At 38.1% G+C, this 19,875-nt stretch overlaps 1 protein-coding gene across 1 annotated transcript in view; it reads left to right on the top strand.

Annotated features, from left to right (window-relative positions):
- Positions 1-19,875, top strand: part of BRIP1 (BRCA1 interacting helicase 1) — a 119,218-nt gene that overhangs the window by 49,634 nt on the left and 49,709 nt on the right. Inside the window, exon 14 of the mRNA XM_041001151.1 lies at positions 2,479-2,640. Within this exon, the coding sequence (XP_040857085.1) occupies positions 2,479-2,640 (162 nt within the window). The remainder of the gene's footprint in view (positions 1-2,478; positions 2,641-19,875) is intronic.

The raw sequence follows: 19,875 nt of genomic DNA, 5'->3' as shown, positions 1-19,875 counted from the left end.
TTCTACCTCACTGTAAAGCACTATAAACAAAAACATCTGAAGTGCCAGTGAACAAACACTGAAAAGATAATTGACATTTCAGTTCTGGTTTTGTTTATTCATACTGACAAAGCAGAGAGAGTACTTCTTCAGTTCACATTGGTTACAGAAACTGTATTGCAAGGTTTTCATTTAAGTTTTTGAAAAGAATGATTTCTTTACTATGCTTCCTAGACTTTTGTGAAAGAGAAAGATGCAGAGAGATGTTTCCATTCTCGGGTTCACTGAGCCAGTTTGAAGGCAGGAGCTGGAACTCCAGCCCTGTTTCTAATGTGGGTGATAGGAACTCACACATTTGATCCATCATTCACTGCTTCTCAGGCACGTTATCAGAGAGCTTCTTGGAAGCAGAGCAGCGAGGACTCTAGCCAGCAGTCTTACACGGAATGTGGACATCCCAAGTGGCAACTTAATCTTGGCAAATGCACACATACACATACACTTTAAAAAAGATTTGAAAGGTAGAGCGACACAAAGATATCTTCTTTCCACTGATTCACTCCCCAGATGGCTGCAACAGTTCAAAGCCAGAGACCAAGAACTCTATCCTGGTCTCCCCCATGGGTGCAATGGTCTAAGTACTCTTACTTTCCTCCACTGCCTTCTCAGGAACATCACTAGGAAACTAAATTAAAAGCTGAGCAGCTGGAACTCAGATTGACACCCCAGTGTGGGGTACGTTTTGCAGCTGGTGGGTTAACCAGCTTGCCATGCACTGGCCCCAGTAGCTGATGTTTTTGTATAATTCACATCTCCAGTTGTCATTAAGCTTTAGAGTCTGGATTTGTTTAACTGTTCACCCATCAGACTGAGGTTAAACAGGTGAGACAAGAACACTATGTAAGTGACTTTGATAATTCTCTTTGTATCATGCCAGGAGACATTCTTTTATTTTTTTGTATTATTAATTTATCACAATGTATATCTCAAAGAACAGTTTCTGTCATCATTGAGCCTTGCCTATGTCATCATGTAGACCCTTGTACCTCAGTGTTTTGTAACCTTATTTGATTACTGCTATATTGATATGACATACTCATTTCATTTGTTTACTTTTTCATAAAAATGGTTGTATGGCTAATTTTGCCAATCTGTAGAAGAAGTAAAGTTAAATTTGAGAAGCTGGTTCCATAGTTTATCAGGAATACCTCTACCTGCATTTCATATGGGTGCCAGTTTGTGTCCTGGCTGCTCTGCTTATGATTCAGCCCTCTGCCAATGTGCCTAGGAAAGTAGTGGAGGATGATCCAAATCTTTGGGCCTCTGTACTGTGGAAGAAGCTCCGGGCTCCTGGCTTTGGATTGGCTCAGCTCTGGCTGCAGTGGCTTTTTTCGTAGTAAACCAATAGATAACAGAGAGAGCTCTTTTTCTTTGTGACTCTGCTTTTCAAATATAAAAATAAATTAAAAAAAGAAAATAAGACAGTATGCATTTTCTTGAACTTAAAGACAAGTAGACCTTTTTGTTTTCTTTTTTTACATTTAAAAAAAATTTAGATTTTTTTTTTTTAAGATTTATTTATTTTTATGGGAAAGGCAGATTTACAGAGAGGAGACATACAAAGATCTTTCATTCACTGATTCACTCCTCAAGTGGCCACAATGGCTAGAGCTGAGCTGATCTGAAGCCAGCAGCCAGGTGCTTTTTCCATGTCTCTCACACAAGTGCAGGGCTCAACGTTTTGGGTTGTCCTCTATTGCTTTGCCAGGCCACAAGCAGGGAGCTGTATGGTATATGAACTGGTTCCCATATGGGATCGTGGCAACATGGCATGTACAATGTGAGGATTTAGCCACTAGGCTATCGCACCAGGCACAGACCTTTTTGTTTTTAAGGAAATTTATTCTAAGAAAACCCAGTTATTTGTCTAAAGAAAGACGACTTTTTTTTCCTCCATAAGGATTTATTTATTTATTTATTTGTCTAAAGAAAGATGACTTTTTTTTTCCTCCATAAGGATTTATTTATTTATTTATTTATTTATTTATTTATTTTTGTTGGGAAGGCAGAGTTGCAAAGAAGGAAAAAGAGATCTTCCATCTGCTGGTTCACTCCCCAAGTAGCTGCAATGAGTGCAGCTGGGTCAGTCCAAAGCTGCTTCTGGGTCTCCCACTGGGTGCAGGGGTTCAAGGCCTTGAGCTGTCTTGTGCTGCTTTTCCAGGCCATAAATACAGAACTAGATTGGAAGTAGAGCATCCAGCACTCCAGCTGTCATCCATGTGGGTTACCAAGGCTTTAGCCTGCTGTGCTACTGTGCTGGATATCTCAAGTCAAACTTCTTTAATTTGTATATGGTGAATTAAAGACAGAGAAAACACCAGCAATTTAAAACTAAATTCCCACTGATTTTGTTGTTTCACATGCCTTTTACGTTCTTAAGCAAAATATTAGTTTTCCAAGTTTACGTATAATATTGATATTAATTTAATCCTATTCCAGGTTTGGGTTGGCACTATTGGCTCAGGCCCCAATGGCCGGAATCTCTGTGCTACCTTCCAGCATACTGAGACGTTTGAGTTCCAGGATGAAGTGGGAGCTCTTGTGTTATCTGTGTGCCAGACTGTGAGCCAAGGAATTTTATGTTTTCTGCCATCTTACAAGGTAAAGGAATATTTTTTTTTTGATCTTTAAAGAATCATGTGGTAGTACTGTTATATGTAGAAGTGAATGTGTACCTACATGTATTTAAAATCTTATTTGTTTGCAACTCAGAGTTACAGACAATGAGAGATATATATCTACTGTTTGCTGGGGCTGGGGCAGTGCTAAGCCAAGTACTCTATTTGGGTTTCCTGTGTGGGTTACAGGAATGCAAGCACTTAAACCATCTTCTGTTGTTTCACTCAGCACATTAGCACTAAACTGGATCAGAAGTGCAGCAGGTAGGATTTGAACCAGTGACCATATGGAATGCTGGTGTCCCAGGCAGCAGCTTAACCTGTTCTGCCACAATGCTGGCTCCTAAAGATCATAAGGAATTCCCATGATAAACGTCATAGGTTCAGAAGCAGTAAGGTAATAATTACAGTTCCCTGAACAATTTTTTCTATCTTTTAAGAAACTATAATTGTTATATCACTGTTTACTTGCCTGAAATAATAATCATGGGGCTGGCATTGTGATCTACGACCCGTTCATGTGTCCCAGTTGCTGCACTTTCAATCCCATTTCCTGCTAGTGTGCCTTGGAGGGCAGGAGGATGTAGCCCACATGCTTGGGTCCCTGCACCCATGTGAGAGACCCAGAAGAATTTCCTCACTTCCTCTTGGCCCAGGCCTAGTTGTTGAAACCATTTTATGGAAATTCTCTCTGTACCTCCCCTCCCCAACCCTTGCTCTGTGTAACTCTGCCTTTCAAATAGATAAGTTTTTTTTTAAATGGATGAAAGTCGTTAAGTAGTGTTGATAACATAAGACTGTTGATGTGTGCTTCATTTTTATTCTTAGACACTACTTGATGTTTTCCACATTGAAGGAAAGGATGCTTCATTTTCATCAGTTATACTTCTGAGTATTTCAGTAAAGTGAATCTAAGTAAAACTTTCCTTGTTGTTATTGTTGAACTTGATGCATCTGGCCAGAAGAGAAGTTTGTGGACTTTTTTTAGAGACATTCTATTTTCATAATCTTTTTCTGCTAAGTCAGAATTAATATATTTTGGTCTGCCTAATATTTAAAATACTGCCTGTAATTGCTTTCTTTTTCTTTTTTAATTTGTATAGAATAAGCAGACTTAGCTGATTTCAAAGCACACTCCCTCTCCACCCACTCCTTTCCAGTTTTTTTTTCCCCCCTAAGTTATTACAATGGCATATTTTTCACTTCATGGTAACAAGCTTAACATTCCAATGTATAAAGATATCAAGATACAGCAAGTAGAGGAAAAGGGGAGAAAAAAGAGTATCTTACTATTATTCAGGAATGAAGACGGGCTATGAACAGTAACTAGTCTTCCTTATAGAGATTACTTTTTGTGCTCTCTGTAACAGTTGTCTAAATCAGACAGAATATGTGATATTTCCCCTTTTGGGACTGATGTATTTCACTGAGCATAATTGTTTCCAGCTAGATCCATTTTGTTGTGAAAGATAATATTTCACTCTTTTATGGCTGCATAGTATTCCATAGTATATATGATGGGTGTCTGGGTTGGTTTCATATATTGGGTGTTGTGAATTGTGCTTCCATATGCAGATTTTATTTTGTTTTGATGTTTTCTCAGAAGTAAGATGGCTGGGTCATGTGGTAGATGTATTTTCAGATACCTGATAAATAATGGTTGCATTTGTTTACATTTCCACCAACCTTGGATGAGGGTGCTTTTTTCCCCATATCCTTGCCAACGTTTATTTTCTGATTTCTGTATAATACCATTCTTGCTGGGATGAACTGAATGCTCTTTGTGGTTGGATTTTATTTTCATTTCCCTGATAGCTGGAGAATCTGAGCATTTTTTCATATGTCTATTAGCCATTTGCACTTCATTCTTTGAAAAATCCCTGTTCATTTGCTTTGCCCATTTTTTAGTTGCATTGTTTGCTTTCTTGTTGCTGAGTTTCTGTAGTTCTTTTTAAGTCCTGGGTATTAGTCCTCCACCTGCTGTGTGGTTTGCAACTGTTTTCTACCATTCTCTTGGCTGCCTCTTCACATTATTGGTGGTTTCCTTTGCCATACGGATACAACTTCTTAGTTGGATGTAAACCCATCTGTTTATTTTTGCTTTAGTTGCCTATGCTTCTGTTATCATATTGTTTAGATCTTTTGTACCTGTAATTCTTGAAAGTAAAATCACATTTTCTCAAAACCTTCCAGTGTTGAGAATTGGTTTGTTGTTTTTCTTTCATTTTAAAGATTAGTTTATTTGAAAAAAAACTAGAGAGAAAGGAAGAGACTGAACTTCTCCATCTGCCTGCTGGTTTATCTTCCAGTGATTGCAACAGCCAGCATGGGGCCAAGCTGAAGTGTGGAGCTTCATTTGGGTCTCCCACAGGGGCCCAGAACTTGGGCTGTCTCCTGGTGCTTTTCCCAAGCCGTTAGTGGGAGCTGTATGGGAAGTGTAGCAGTGCAGACACAAACTGGCACCATATTGGATACTGGCATCACAGATGGCCTTATCATTTGTTATTTTTCAGGGTTTTTCTGTGCTGTTTCTTGAAATTCCCACATGCAGTTTTAGAACGGGTTTTTTGTTGCGGAAGGTGATGTCATTGAGCTTCTGTATTGCGTTTGCACTTTGCTTTGGGTTATGTTAAACTCACATTAGGTTTTCTATTCTGTGCAAGTAGAATGTCTCCATTATATCCTTTGTTTTATTTTAATAATATCCTCTAATTTTTAATACACAATTTTTGAATGTATCTTTTTGACATTAATGTAAATGACCATTTTTAAAAAATTGCTTTTTAGTTTGTTCTGAATATATGAAATGTAGCAGATTTTCTGTGATGATTTTGTATCCTTCAGCTGCTGAATTTACTAAACAGTCTTTTACTGTGTGTGTGTGTGTGTGTGTGTCTGTTTTGGGGAAAGTTTTTAGGATTTTCTTACATGTGAGATCATGTCATCTTTGAACAATTTTACTACTTGTTTTTCTAATTTGAATGCCTGTTATATCTGTTGCCTAACTGACTGTCTAGAATTTGTTTGACTAGAAATGGTGAAAGTAAGTGTCTTTGTTTTGTTGCTGGCCAGGAAAGGGGGGATGTAGGTGGGAGTTTCTGTGTTTCACATTTATGATTTTAGCTGAGGTCTTTTGTATATGGACTAATAATGTTGAGATTTCTGTTGATCTGTAGTTTTCTTTTCCTCTGCCTTTGGTGTCAGGGTGATGGCTGGCCTCATGAAATAAATTAAGAAGTATGGTCCCTTCTTCAGTTTTCTGAAATGGTTTGAGAGGGATTGGTGTTAATTCTTACAGCATTTTGTAGAATTCACCAGTGAATTTAGTTGTCCTTTTGTTTTCTTGAAGATTTTTTTATTACTAATTGTTGATTTTCCTATTGGCTATTGCTCTAGTCAGGTTGTGTGCTTCTTCATAGTTCAGTTATAGTAGGATACATATTTCTAGAAATCTATCTGTTTTTTTCATCTAGCATGCCCAATTTGTTGGTATGATTCTGATTATTTACTTTTTGGCTTTTTTTTTTTTTTTTTTTTTTTTTTTTTTGCTTTGGTTATTTGCTAATCCTTTCTGCTTCTGTTAAATTGGTAGATTTGTCCCCATTGTGTTTCTGGTTTTAATTATTCATGTCTTTTCTTTTTTCTCTTAGAAACTAGCTGAAAGTTCTGTTGATCTTTCAAAGAAAGTTTTTGCTGATCTTTCCTGTTTTATATTCTGTATATTCATTTGCTTTTCTTTAACATTTTTTCCTTTCATTACTCTTTTAGCTTTGTGTTTACTACTTTTTCTGCCCTATTAAGGTATGCAATGATTACTTTGAGATTCCTTTTATTTTAAACAATTTGTTGAGAGGCAAATAGGCAGGCCTATGTACTGGTTTGCTGCTGGAATGCTGCAGTGACCATGCTTTCCTTGGGTGACGCAGCACTGAAGCCAACATGGGAGACAGATCTTCCACACTGGTGACAGGAACCCACTGCCATCACCTGCTGCCTCCCAGAGTCTGCATTTTCTAGAAGCTAGAATCAGGAGCTGAGATGAAGTATAAAACCCAGGTACCAGGATATGGGACATGTGTGTCTTTTTTTTTTTTTATTGATTGATTTTTTTATTGGAAAGGCAAATATACAGAGAGGAGGAAGTACAGACAGAAAGATCTGTCCACTGGTTCACTCCCCAAGTGGCCACAATGGTTGGAGCTGAGCCGATCCGAAGCTGGGAGCCAGGGGCTTCTTTTGGTTCTCCCTCATGGGTGCAGGGTCCCAAGGCTTTGGGTCGTCCTTGACTGCCCTCCCAGGCCACAAGCAGGGAGCTGGATGGGAAGTGGGGCTGCCGGGATACAAACTAACACCGTATCGATCCCAGCACATGCAAGGCGAGGATTTAGCCATTAGGCTACTATGCAGTGCGTATCTAGTACCATAGGTTTGTATTTTTGTGCATGTGTCATTGAAAACCTGTGGAAAACAAAAAGGAAATTGCAAACAAAATTACAATAATGAAATTTACATTTGTCCGTGATCTTTACTGGTCTTGCTAATACATCGAGCTTCCATCTTGATTTCTAAATGGGGTTTTTGCCATTTCTTGTAGAGTAGGTCTAACCATGAACTCCCTCAGCTTTTGTTTATCCATATCACATACTTTCTCCTTTAATCCTGAAGGGTAATTGTAGGAAAAAGAGAATTCTCAGATGAGGTTTTTTTTTTCCTTTTTAGCTATTTAAGTATGTTAACTCAGTAAGGAAGACAGACTGTTTAAAGGATGTAATGTTTTGAGAAGAGGAAATGAAATTCTTTGCTCAGACATCATGATTGTATACTTGGAAAATTCTAGGGGTTTACAAAAGACCATTAGGAATCAATGAGTGTAGCAGTCTCTCAGTCTGTAAGATGGCCTATAAACATACATAGATTGTATGTGAACAAAAGTAGTAAAAAAAAATTGAGAGATAAAAACAGCACTAGTTAAGATAGCGTGCAAATGTGAAATATGTCCATAGCATACATGAACAGAACCCTGAAAGTGCATATTATTGAAGGAAAGTGGTCTATATGTTAGTTATATAATTGTAAAGAGATACCATATTCATGGGTTGAAAGATTCATTGTTGGTAAAGTATCTATTCTCCTAAAGTTGATATATATATTTGCACTGATTTTGGTTAAAAATTTCAATGACTTTAAAAGACATAAAAGAAATTAAGACCTTTAAAACTATAAAATTTCTTGTAAGATAATTTGCAAGATCTGTTACTTTTGTTCTTAGATAAGATACAAATCATATAAATCTTTAAACAAGATTATTATAAGACAAGGCTTTTTAGAAAATGTACTTATTAATTCTAAAGGCAGATTTAGAGAGAGCTCTTCCATCATTGGTCCACTCCCCAGATGGATGCAATGGTCAGGGGCTGGCCAAGGCCTCAAATGGTTGCAGTAGTAGAGGCTGGGCCTCACTGAAGCTGGGAGCCGTGAGCTTTATCAAGTTTTGCCATGTGGGTGCAGGGCCCTAAACACTTGGACCATCTTCCGCTGCTTTTCCAGGCACATTAGCAAAGAGCTGGCCTGGAATTTAAGCAGCTAGGACTCAAAGTGGCATCCATATGAGATGCTGGCATTGCACGTTAAACAGCTATGCCACTGCACTGGTCCCAAAGACAGATTTTTCCAAAATCAGAAGATATATTCATTAAAGACACTGCAAAGAGATGAGATGTAAGCGAAGGTCTGGAGAACACATTTGAAATACATACATTGGATGAAGAACTTTGAAAATTAAGAAATTAAACATTCTATTTTAAAAACAAATGAACTTAAGCCAAAAGCTTTGCAAAATCTATGGCAGATATGAACATGAAAAGATAGGAACATCTTCAATCATGGGAAATCCAAATTAAAATTCTCACAGTGGATAAGCAACTCCATTCCTTATTGGAGTGCTGGTATAAGACTTGGTTGCTCCCCTTCAGTGCAGCTTCTCACTAATATGCCTGGTAGGTAACAGGTGCTGGCTTAAGTACCAGTCAGCCAGTCAATCTATGTGTCTTTATTTTCCCATCTCTCTTCAATAATAAAAATGTCTTTAAAAAACAAAACAAAACTATAAGTGCCTGGTGTGATGGCTCAGTTGGCTAATCCTCGACCTGCAAGCATCCTGTGGGATCCCATATGGTGTTAATTCGTGTCCCAGCTGCTCCATGTTGTATCCAGCTCTCTACTTGTGTCCTAGGAAATCAATGGGGACAGTCCAGGTCCTTGGGACTCTGCCACCATGTGGGAGATCCAGAGGAGGCTCCTGGCTCCTGGCTTTGGATCAGCTCAGTTCTGGCTGTTAAACATTTGGGGAGTGAGCCAGAGGGTAGAAGATCTTCCTCTTTGTGTCTCTTCTTCTCTCTATATATTTGCCTTTCCAAGAAAATACATATATTTTTTTAAAGTTACAGTGTGATACCTATTCTTATAAAATATTATTAATGGCCAATGTTGATAATAATGCAGAGAAATCCTATATACCACTCCATATTCCTAATACAGTAGCTAACCTTCATGTGACTGGTCATAGCAAGTATTCTTAGAGTGGTGACATCACATCATACCAAGAATGTGGATGAACTAGAACTGATATTTCACTGCTGGAAATTTTGTCCTTGGAAAACTGTTCAGTGTTTTTGAAAGTTAAAATTGTGGGGCCTGGCGGTGGCCTAGTGGCTGAAGTCCTGCCCTTGAACACACCGGAAACCCATATGGGTGCCAGTTCTAATCCCAGCAGCTCCACTTCCCATGCTGCTTCCTGCTTGTGGTCTGCGAAAGCAGTCGAGGACGGCCCAAAGCTTTGGGACTCTGCACTTTTGTGGGAGACCCGGAAGAAGTTCTGGGTTCCTAGCTTTGGATTGGTGCAGCTCTGGCCGTTGTGGTCACTTTGGGAGTGAATCAACGGATAGAAGATCTTCCTTTCTGTATATCTGACTTTCCAGTTAATAACAACATCAACAACAACAAAAAATGTTTGGGTGCAAAAAAAAAAAGAGCAACTCATGCATAGTATTTTTTCTTCACAATACAGATTTCCAATGAAATTTTTGGAGATATTTTATACATAAATCATGTGATTTAACATTCCTTTCCCAGGTTTTTGTCCAAGAGAAATGAAAGCATATCATGTATAAACATTTGCACAAGGCTATTCATTGCAGCTTTATTTCTGCAGGGTAGCCAAGCTGAGTAAACTTTCAATAGATGCTTTGCCAGCCATCCCTCCCATGTTCTTAATTTTAAATTATAAAGGGTGCCAGGTTTTTGGTGGAAGGGCTGGTTTTTAGCAGTCCATGAGGGATCCCCTGTTTTTGTTTTTGTTTTTGTATTTTTTTAAGACTCCTAAAATAACATTAGCCATTTTAGGTTGGTTCTGTTCTCAATTTCCCACTGCACTTGCTTGAGCCAAGAAACACTATCTGCCCTCAGTACTTTTCCAGTTCTGCAGGTGGAGGCTGGAAATCTAGTTTTCTTTTTGAGATACTATTTTTACTTTTAGAGACTGCAGAAAAATGGTACCTTCCTGTTATCCCTTCCCTCCGCACCCCCCAAAAAAAGTCAGACACGAAGGAGAACATACTGTGTGATTTCATGTATATGAAATTCTAGAAATGACGAATCCTGATCCTCTGTGTGTTAGTAAATTATCCTGTGAGCAGTCTCTGCCAGAAAGTATTCAAATCTGTTTGAGACAATAGATAAAAGAGTGCAGCTTCCTTCTGGACTTACACGATGACAGGATTACAGGCTGCAGCTTAGCCCAGTGTAGCTCAACACAGGCTCAATCTCTCTCCCTTTAACTGAAGTTCATGAACAGGTACCTTCTGCCATTGTTAGGACAGCTGATATTTCAGAATAAATAAATCATGGAAAAAATTATCCTGTTTGAAGATATATTTGTTTGAACACAGTACAGATTTAGTTGTAAAATGAACACTAAGAATTGTTTATATAACTTGACACATTATGCATTTCAGGTATTTTGATCTTTTGGTATAGTTGATGTTTCCAATAATGTAATTTCAGCTTCATGATCTGTCTAGGTTGTTTAATAATGTGAGCACAAGAGGCAACCAAGAAATAAAACAACTAATGAGCCAGAAAGAAGTAGAAAGGGAAAGATGTTTAAAATTATTTAATAGCACAGAGAAGATCATGAAATTGTTTTAAAATTAATGTCTATAATGATGATAGTGTTAAGTTACAAATGTTATTAGTGTACTAATTTTTTTAAGGTTCATCTGTGTTTGTTGCAAAGTCAGATATACAGAGAGGAGAGACAGAGAGGAAGATCTTCCATCTGTTGATTCACTCCACAACAGCCGATCCGAAGCTAGGAGCCAGGAGTTTCGTCAGGGTCTCAATGCTTTGAGCCATCCTCGACTGCTTTTGCAGGCCTCAAGCAAGGAGCTGGGTGGGAAGTGGAGCTGCTGGGATTAGAACCGGTGCCCATATGGGATCTTGGAGCGTGCAAGGGGAGCACTTCAGGCTATCGTGCTGGGCCCTGATGTATTAATATTAAACACAGTTCCATAATTAGTATTATAACAGGCACAATTAGAAAAGCTTTATTATTGTCCTAAAGACATATAATTCAGAGTATTAAAGCATGTGATTATAGAGTGTGTATTACCCACTGTGTTATAAACTACCACTTGTGATGCTGGCATCCAGGAGCACCAGGTCCTGTCCTGTCTGCTCCACTTCCCATCTGGCTCTGAGAAAGTGCTTGTGCCTGAGCCTCTGAAGTGGGAGACCCCGATGGAGGTTCCTGACTTCAGCCTGGCTATTTCTGCCAGTTTGGGACTGAACCAATGGATACAAGATTTCTCTCTCTCTCTCTTACTTTGTCACTCTTTCAACTAAATGAAATCTTTGTAAAAACTGTCTATGTGGCCCTGACACTCTAGCCTAGTGTCTAAAGCCCTGGCCTTGCGTGCGCTGGAACCCCATAAGGAAGCTGTTTCTAATCCTGACTGTTCACTTCCCATCCAGCTCCTTGCTTGTAGCCTGGGAAAGCTGTCTAGGATGGCCCAAACCTTTGGGACCCTGCACCCACGTGGGAGACCTGGAAGAAGTTCCTGGCTCCTTGCCAGACAGGGGGTGAACTAGCAGACACAAGATCTTTCTCTCTGTCTCCTTCTCTCCATAAATCTGACTTTCCAATATAAATAAATACATATTTAAGAAAAATTCTAATTATGGTAACATTGTAAGCTGCTTCCCAGAAAACAGGTGGTTAACGCTAGGCTGATGAATCATACTAAGATTTATAGGCATAAGCATTTTTCACTGGATACTTTGTTTTTGAAGAGACACAAATTGAATGAATATCTGAGTTGAATGTACCAGGCTTTGCTACGTTAGGTTGCAGACAAGTTGGCGACATGAACCATAATGGATTTTATTTTAATCTTACTTAAAAGCATCTTGGCTTTCCAAGTGATTTTTACTTCTGATACTGATGTTCATATGTTTTTTGCTACCATTGCAAAATGCTTTTGTCATTAAAACATTTTTAGTATATCAACCTTCTTTATCTAACAAGAAAATAATCCTAAAACTATCACTTTGTGTCATGACTTCATAGTGAAAATATTAATCCAGGCTCTCCTGGGAAAGAGCAACAGTAGGATACACAGATGCACACACACACGAAGCACACATGCACATAGACACACAAATATTTTCACGTATGTATAGATGTTAGTATGAAGGTTGAGAAGGAGAAATGTCATAATCAGCCATCTGCAAGCTGGAAATTTAGGAAACTTGTGGCATAAAGACCTGTCAGTTGGAGAACCAGGGAGCTGATATCCCTTCCATTTCAAAGTACCACATGCAATGTTTATTATAATAAAATCAGTCTTTTATTCTTCTCCATTATGGCTGTAATCTGCATTCCAAGGAACCATGTAGAATAGTCGTCATAACTGGAGACGACGCCTTTTTATGGTTTTAATTTCCTCATCCCTGCATTTTTTTCATGTATTTGTTTGCCATTTGTATTTCTTCTTTAAAAATTTTAATTATTTGAGAGTCAGAGTTCAGGTGTGCACATTTTCCACCACTGGTTTACCCCCCCGACGCCCGTAGTGGCCCCACAGCCAGGACCGTGACTGAGAGCAGGGGGCTCGGGCAGGGTCATTGCTGTCACTACTGTCTCCTAGGTCTGCATTAGCCAGAAGCTGGATTCAGGAGCCCTGTCTGGGCATGACATTCAGGCACTCAGATGGGGCAGAGGGGCGTGGGGTGAGCATGTTAGCTACTAGGCCCTCACCTGCTGCTTCCTAATATCTGGAACAAATCTGAGTCTTAAACTGAGACACTCTAACAGGAGTTGAAATGCCAAGAGGCATCCTAAACACTGTGCCAAATACCCACCTGGCCCTTTTCTTGTATCGTAACTGAATTTTTGTTGAGTTTTTCGTTTTTAAAAAATATATTCTGGATATTTTTAATCTTTTGTCAGATGCATAATCTGCCAACGTACTATGATTCAGTTCACTCTTGATTAAGAAGATTCTGTACAACAAAATAGTTTTATATAATCCCATTTGTCTATTTTTTTATTTTTTTAATGTTCTTCTAGGCTCTTATCAAAAATAATTATCACCTATACAGATAGCTGAAAGTGTTTCTCTTAGCTTTAGATCTTAGATTTGGAGCTTTTATACATTTTAGATGAGTTTTATATAAGGAGGTGTGGTGGCAGTCTTCTACATATAGTTACCCAATTTCCTGCACCATTCATTTAAAAGATTGTTCCTTTTCTACTGCATGTCTTTGGCGTCTGTCACAAATTACTTGGTTGTACTTGAATTACTTGAATTAGTTTCTGGAATTTCTGTTGTGTTCCATTGGTCTGTATGTATTTTCATGCCAATATTCTGCAGTTTGGGTTGTAATAGCTTTGCAGTATGTCTTCAACTCGTTCTTGTGTTGCTTTTAGATTTCTTCTTGTTTGGCACAAATGACTTGGTAGTGCTTTTGTACCTATGTAAGAATTTTAGCATTGCTTTTCTATTTTCTGTGAAGGGTATCATCGATATTTGATGGGTGTTGCTCACATCTGTACATCACTTTACATAGTAGGAACATTTTGTTTTCCAATAAACATGGAAGATCTTTGCATTTTTTGTCTTTGTTTATTTCAGCAGTATTTTATAATTTCATTGTAGATGTCTTTCAGCTATTGTGAATGGAACTTCTTTTTAAAGATTTTTAAAAAAAGATTTACAGGGCCCTGTGTGGTGGCCTAGCCGCTAAAGTCCTCGCCTTGCATGTGCCGGGATCCCTTATGGGCATGGGTTCTAATCGTAGCTGCCTCACTTCGTATTCAGCTCCCTGCTTGTGGCCTGGGAGGGCAGTCGAGGATGACCCAAAGTGTTTGGATCCTGCACCTGTGTGGGAGACCCAAAAGAAGCTCCTGACTCCTGGCCCTGGCTCCTGGCTTCATATCAGTGCAACTCTGGCTGTTGCAGTTACTTGGGGAGTAATCAACAGAAAGAAAATCTTCCTGTCTGTCTCTCCTCTTCGTATATCTGACTTTACCATAAAAATAAATACATCTTCAAAAAAATGATCTACAAAATAATTTTTAGGACTTCATTTGAAACAGAGCAGGAGAGGGAGATCAATCTTAATGCTGCACTGATTTATTTGCTAGATGGCTGCAACTGCGAGGGGCTTCATCCAGATCTTCACCTGAGTGCAGGGCCCCCAAACAGTTGGACCTTCTTCTGGTGCTCTTCCCAGCCATTAGAAGGGAGCTAGATTGAAAGTAGAGCAGCAACCTAGATCCCATGTGCTCTGCAGGAGCTGCTGGTGGCCTCACAGACCCTGCTAAGTGGTTCTTTGGCCTCCTCCCAGCTGTTGCAGCAGCAGGGATGGCTCTGCGCTGTGCCTGCCTGGAGCCACCTGGACAGAGGACAGAATAAATTGATCAAATACACCAGCCAAGTGCTGGCAGTGAATATTTGGGCAAATGGAGACTCTAAGGTGGACTATGTCAGTCAGTGGATTCTGGAGATTCCATCATGTGAGACTGGCAGCAATTCAGAACTGTTGAACTATCAAAACCACTTGAGCAGTGCCCTCGGAGCATGCCACCCCTTGGGAACCCTGGAATTGTTGAGACTGAGTATGGCTTCTCCTTTTATCTTCCCCCTTCTTCCAGATATAGGAAGGAAAAAAGAGAATGTGAAAACAATGTTCTTACCTACTTTCTTTAAGCCCTTGACCCTTTGTTCCTAATCAAGTTTGTAAAGATCATCAAAAATTTTTTAAAGTACAGCAGCTGGGCCACAACGCAGCACCCATAAATGGAATGACAGCATCACATGTAGTAGGTTTTCCTGCATGCCATGATTCTGGCCCCAGGATTTCGTTTATATTTTCCTTCTCAGTGAGTTCCTTATTGATGTGTAGGAAATGCTAGTTAGTATGTGATGATTTTGTATTTTGCAGCTTTCCTGAGTTTGTTTACCAGATCTAATAGTCTCTTGGTGGAATATTTAGGCTTCTTTCTGTTGAGAAACTTACGTGCAGAGATGATTTGACTTCCTCCTTTCTGCTTTGTATTCCTTTTATTTCTCTTGCCTAATGGCTCAGGACTAAAATGAGTAAGAGCAGAGAGAGTATACATCCTTGTCTGGCTCCATAACTTAGAGGGAAATTCTTTAAGCTTTTCCCCATTGAACAAGATTGGTTGTCATATGCAGTCTATCATTTTGAGTTACATTCTTTTTATTTCTGGGGCTGGTGTTACGAAGAGTGCATTGAGCTGCTGCTTACAATGCCTGTGTTCCATATTAGAGTGCCAGGTCCAAGTCTGACTTCTCTGCTTCTGTTTTGGCTCCCAGCTAATGTGCCTAGGAAAGCTGCAGGAGTCGGCCCCTAAATCCTTCCCCTGCCACCCATGTGAATGACCTGGAAGGAAATTTGGGCTTCTGGTCTAAACCTGGCCCAGCACTGGCCATTAGGACTATTTGTGGAATAGACCAGCAGATGGAAGATGTGTTGATTTGTGAGTGTTGAACCATCCTTGGAGGTGTTCATATAGACCCTTGAGCCTTGGTCTGCTGGAGCAGAAAGCTAATCACTGTCTTTGAGGTGGTGGAAAGGGCTAATAGGTTAGGAAAACAAAAGGGTAAAGAAGAACTTTGGCCAAAAAAAATTGTTACTGTGATACATGAGAAGATTGATGACTGAAGGTGAAATGAGATGTGTGAGAAGTTGTCAGGTCTCAGAGGCAGTTTGACTAGCCCCTAAAAACTCTTCCTTGATACTGGTTGAATCATCGTATGAATGGATGAAGTTCAATTCTTCTTACTCCAAGTCTTTCTTATTGCCTTTGAAATCAGAGATATTTTAAAACTAAAATGCCTGTGATGGACACTATGGAACAGAACATATTATTAATGTTTATTATTTCTTGAGAGAACATTTAATGTCTTTAACTGTATGTGAAAAAAAAATAAGAAAAATATGTACCTTGAGAATCTTGCTTACATTACACTTAGTGTCTTCCTGAGAAGTTACTACTTTATTTCACACTGAATTTTACTTAGTCCACTGAGGAAACAGTTATTAAATGTATACTTTGTGCAAAGGGCTATGCTAAGCCCTGTTAAATATTGAGTTGAACAAATTATTACCTCTTCAAGATTCCATTTTTGTTATGGAATGAAATAAATGTTCAAATCTTGATTCTAGTTTTAAAAATCTCTTCATAGTCATTAGAGAGCTAGAGAATAAGGAACTGATAGTGAGGTGGCACCAGCATTCCACATCAGGTAATGTTACACAGCTGGTGCTGTGCTTCTTAACTGCCTGCCTGTCAGCACGCCACCCGCAGGAGAGACCTGGAGAGTGTCTGGCTCCTGGTTTTGGCCTGGCCTGGCCTGGCCCAGCCTAGCCATTCTAGCCATTTGGGGAGTGAATTGGTAGATGGAAGGTGGAAAGTCTTTGTCTCTCTTCTGCCTTTAAAATAAATTAATGCAATCTTTAGAATAAGGAATTTAAAAGTACACATCAAATTTGATTGAAGGAATGATATTTCAGTGAGAGTTAAAGAAAAGATGGTAGATTTGCATTGTGAGTGTAGGAGTAAGGAATATGGCATCTGAGATGGAGTTGAAACTATTGAAAAAGGCCCAGAAAATATTTTTAGCCCTGGAGTTTGGCTTGGCTTCTATGAAAAAAGGAAAGGCTAGACAGGAAGTTTCAAATTTTCATAAAAGAAACGTAAGATCGAAGTTTAAAGCTTTCCAAACCATCCTTGTTTGTAAGATGTGTAAACACATTTCCTTGTTTGTCCAGAGACTTGGAATGAATGATTTATTTGAAACTGCTCTTACTCTGTCAGAAATAAAACTAACTTCTCTGTATTATAAAATGCAACATTTGTTTAAGGATAAAAGTGACAAAGTTGGTATTTCAAATGTTTCCCCCTACATATGTTTCAAAGCCTTCTAAAATTACTAGAAATTACAATAATTTTGTTAAGAATTCCATTCTTTAATAAGATAAATTTAATTTTGATTCTATTGTTATTTAGCTAGTAGCACCATTGATTTAGAAGAACTCTTGGAGATCATTTTAATGGGAGGGATCGTTTCTAAACTATTTTTATGGGTAGAAAAGTTTCCATTGAATAATTTTGTATGGAGACACTCTGGTGCCAAAGTAGCAACTTGAGTCTTTTTGTTTGTACATTACAGGCTCTGATTTTTCTTTGCATTTTTATTAGTAAAGCGCATAAACCATTTTCCCAAGGGAACATTTTGTATTCACCACTGAATGTCAGATAAGAAATGAAATGCAAATGTTTCTATTCAGTCTATAGTTTTGTTATTGAGTGATGAACATATGGAGACCCTCAACCAGCTCTTTTGGAGGTGAACCAGGATGTGAAATCAGGCAGACAGTCCTGGTACGTGAGCATGCCAGGAAGTGCCTTAACTGCTATGGCAAATGCCTTCCTCTCAGGGTTTTTTTTTTTTTTTCTTACTTAGATGCTTGAAATTTCTGTAGATTGCTGTATTTTAAGCAATCACCTGAGTGGCTTCAGGAAACTTTTAGTTTTTTCTCTAATGTCAAGTGGAAGGAGTCTTCATGGCATTAGGTGTTTGGGATGTGACAGGGAGTCTGTACAACTCTCAGAGGTTGGAGGTGTGTAGTTCTTCAGAACTAAGGAATACACATCATTTGCTCTTTCATTAATTCATTTGACATTTATTTGGCACATAACTCTGTTCTGGATAGCTTATTCAAAGGATTTAGCCAAGCTCACACATTTAATTAGCCAAAGCAGTTGTCTTAGAACTTTTGATTTTCTATTCTAGTGTCATTTCCATAATAGCTGTCTTGAGTATAACATGTAGAATTTGGTTCATCTGGTAAATATTAATTTGATCTGTCATTGTTAACTAGTCTGATATGCACATATGGACAAATACCTATATATCAGTATATCTATATGCATCTGCTTTGCATGTTTGTTTTTTATATGGGTTAAATTGTTACCCTTAAAAAGTAAAAAGACGTACAAGAGCTACTCTGAAGGGCTATATTGGCGGTCTTTATTGCGAATGATTAAATATTCTGAAAGAAAATAGGTTTTGGGAAAGTAGAAGTTTAATCAAATTTTGTTGGACTATTTTTTTTAATAGGAGTTGTGCATATATATGCATATATATATATAATCATCTATACCCTTTGTCCGTCAAAACATGCATACTTTTGTATAATATCTGATTCCAAAAATATAAAACAATTTATTATTTTTTAAATATTTATATATTTATATTTTAATATATATTTGTTTTATTCATATATTTTAAAGTGTGTATATATTTAAAATTTTATTGTCTCTATATTTTGTTTTATGTATTTATATATTTTTAAAGTGAGAAATCTAGGGAGAATGAGGCTGGATAAATTAAGGTTAAACTAGAGTCATAAGTGGCCATGTAAGCCAGTTTGTAGAAACAAGAATCAAATAGTGAAATCTGAAACCTGAGTTCAATCTAAATTCCCATGTTTTCCAAACCTCTTTTTCTAAACTATATTTTTCATGGATGAAGAATAGACAAAGAATTCAGTTTATGGGAAATGCTTGACAAATTGGTTAAGTATAACTTACCTTCATTTACTATTAAGGTTTCATAGGGAAGTAATTTGTGTGCTTGATAGGGGCTAGAAAAACTTAGAGGCTCTTGGCATTGTATCTTGGTTAAGATCTTTAGTATCTGTCTATTGTTAACCTATGATAGCAATCATTTTTCCTTTTTGGTTGAGAGCTTCAGATTAGTATCTGAATTTAGGCGATTTGGGTATTGTCAGAAAGGAAGCTTTGTTTTTTTTTTTTAAATCTTGATGCAGTAGTAGCCTCTAAATCTCTTGTCAAATAGGTTACCCCACATGACAGGGGACAAAAGTACTAACAGATGAAGTTCACACGCTTGAATTATACATTTAATAAATAAACAAAGCACTCATTAAGAAGCAGTAGTAAAGAGTTAGGATAGTTTAACACATTAAGGATTTGAGATTTAGGTTACAGAAACTGTGAGGTAATAAATGGGTATGGCTCTCATGCTTCAAGAAGGATGAATCTAGAGCATATGTATTAAATGAATCCAGAATGGCTGAAGCTGTATCATTCCACTGTGTGACATACCTTGAGTAGTCAGACAGAAAGGAAAAGGGGGATGGCCCAGGGCGGACAGGAGGCATGAGAGTTGTTTAATAGAGGTAGAATATCAGTTTTACAGCCTGAGAAGAGTTCTAAAGGTTGGCTGCACAGCAATATAAATATACTTAATGCTATCACTGAACATAAGTTTTATGTGTTTTACTATGATTAAAAAATGTGTTCTAAAAATGAATATTGTTTTAATTGTGGGAATAGGTCATAAAGAAATGGAAAACAATACAATTTATTTATAGTGCTGTATCATATTAGACTCAATCCTGACATACTTATTATTCAGACATTTTATATTTGTTATCCAGCTCAAAAGTTCACTCTGTTAAAGCCCTCTTACCCTGAAGGCATAATTAGCTGCCACCTCCCCTGCCTGGCTACATGCATGTAATAGCAATGAGGAGGTTGCAGTTTTTAAAATTTTATTATAAATTGATTATTGTAATTATATTTGTGGCTTAAAGAAAGATT

Source organism: Ochotona curzoniae, unplaced genomic scaffold (assembly GCF_017591425.1).
Source record: "Ochotona curzoniae isolate NIBS_2020 unplaced genomic scaffold, NIBS_Ocur_1.0 scaffold_2453, whole genome shotgun sequence".
NCBI classification, from domain to species: Eukaryota; Metazoa; Chordata; class Mammalia; order Lagomorpha; family Ochotonidae; genus Ochotona; species Ochotona curzoniae.
This window is presented reverse-complemented; position numbering and strand designations above follow the sequence as displayed.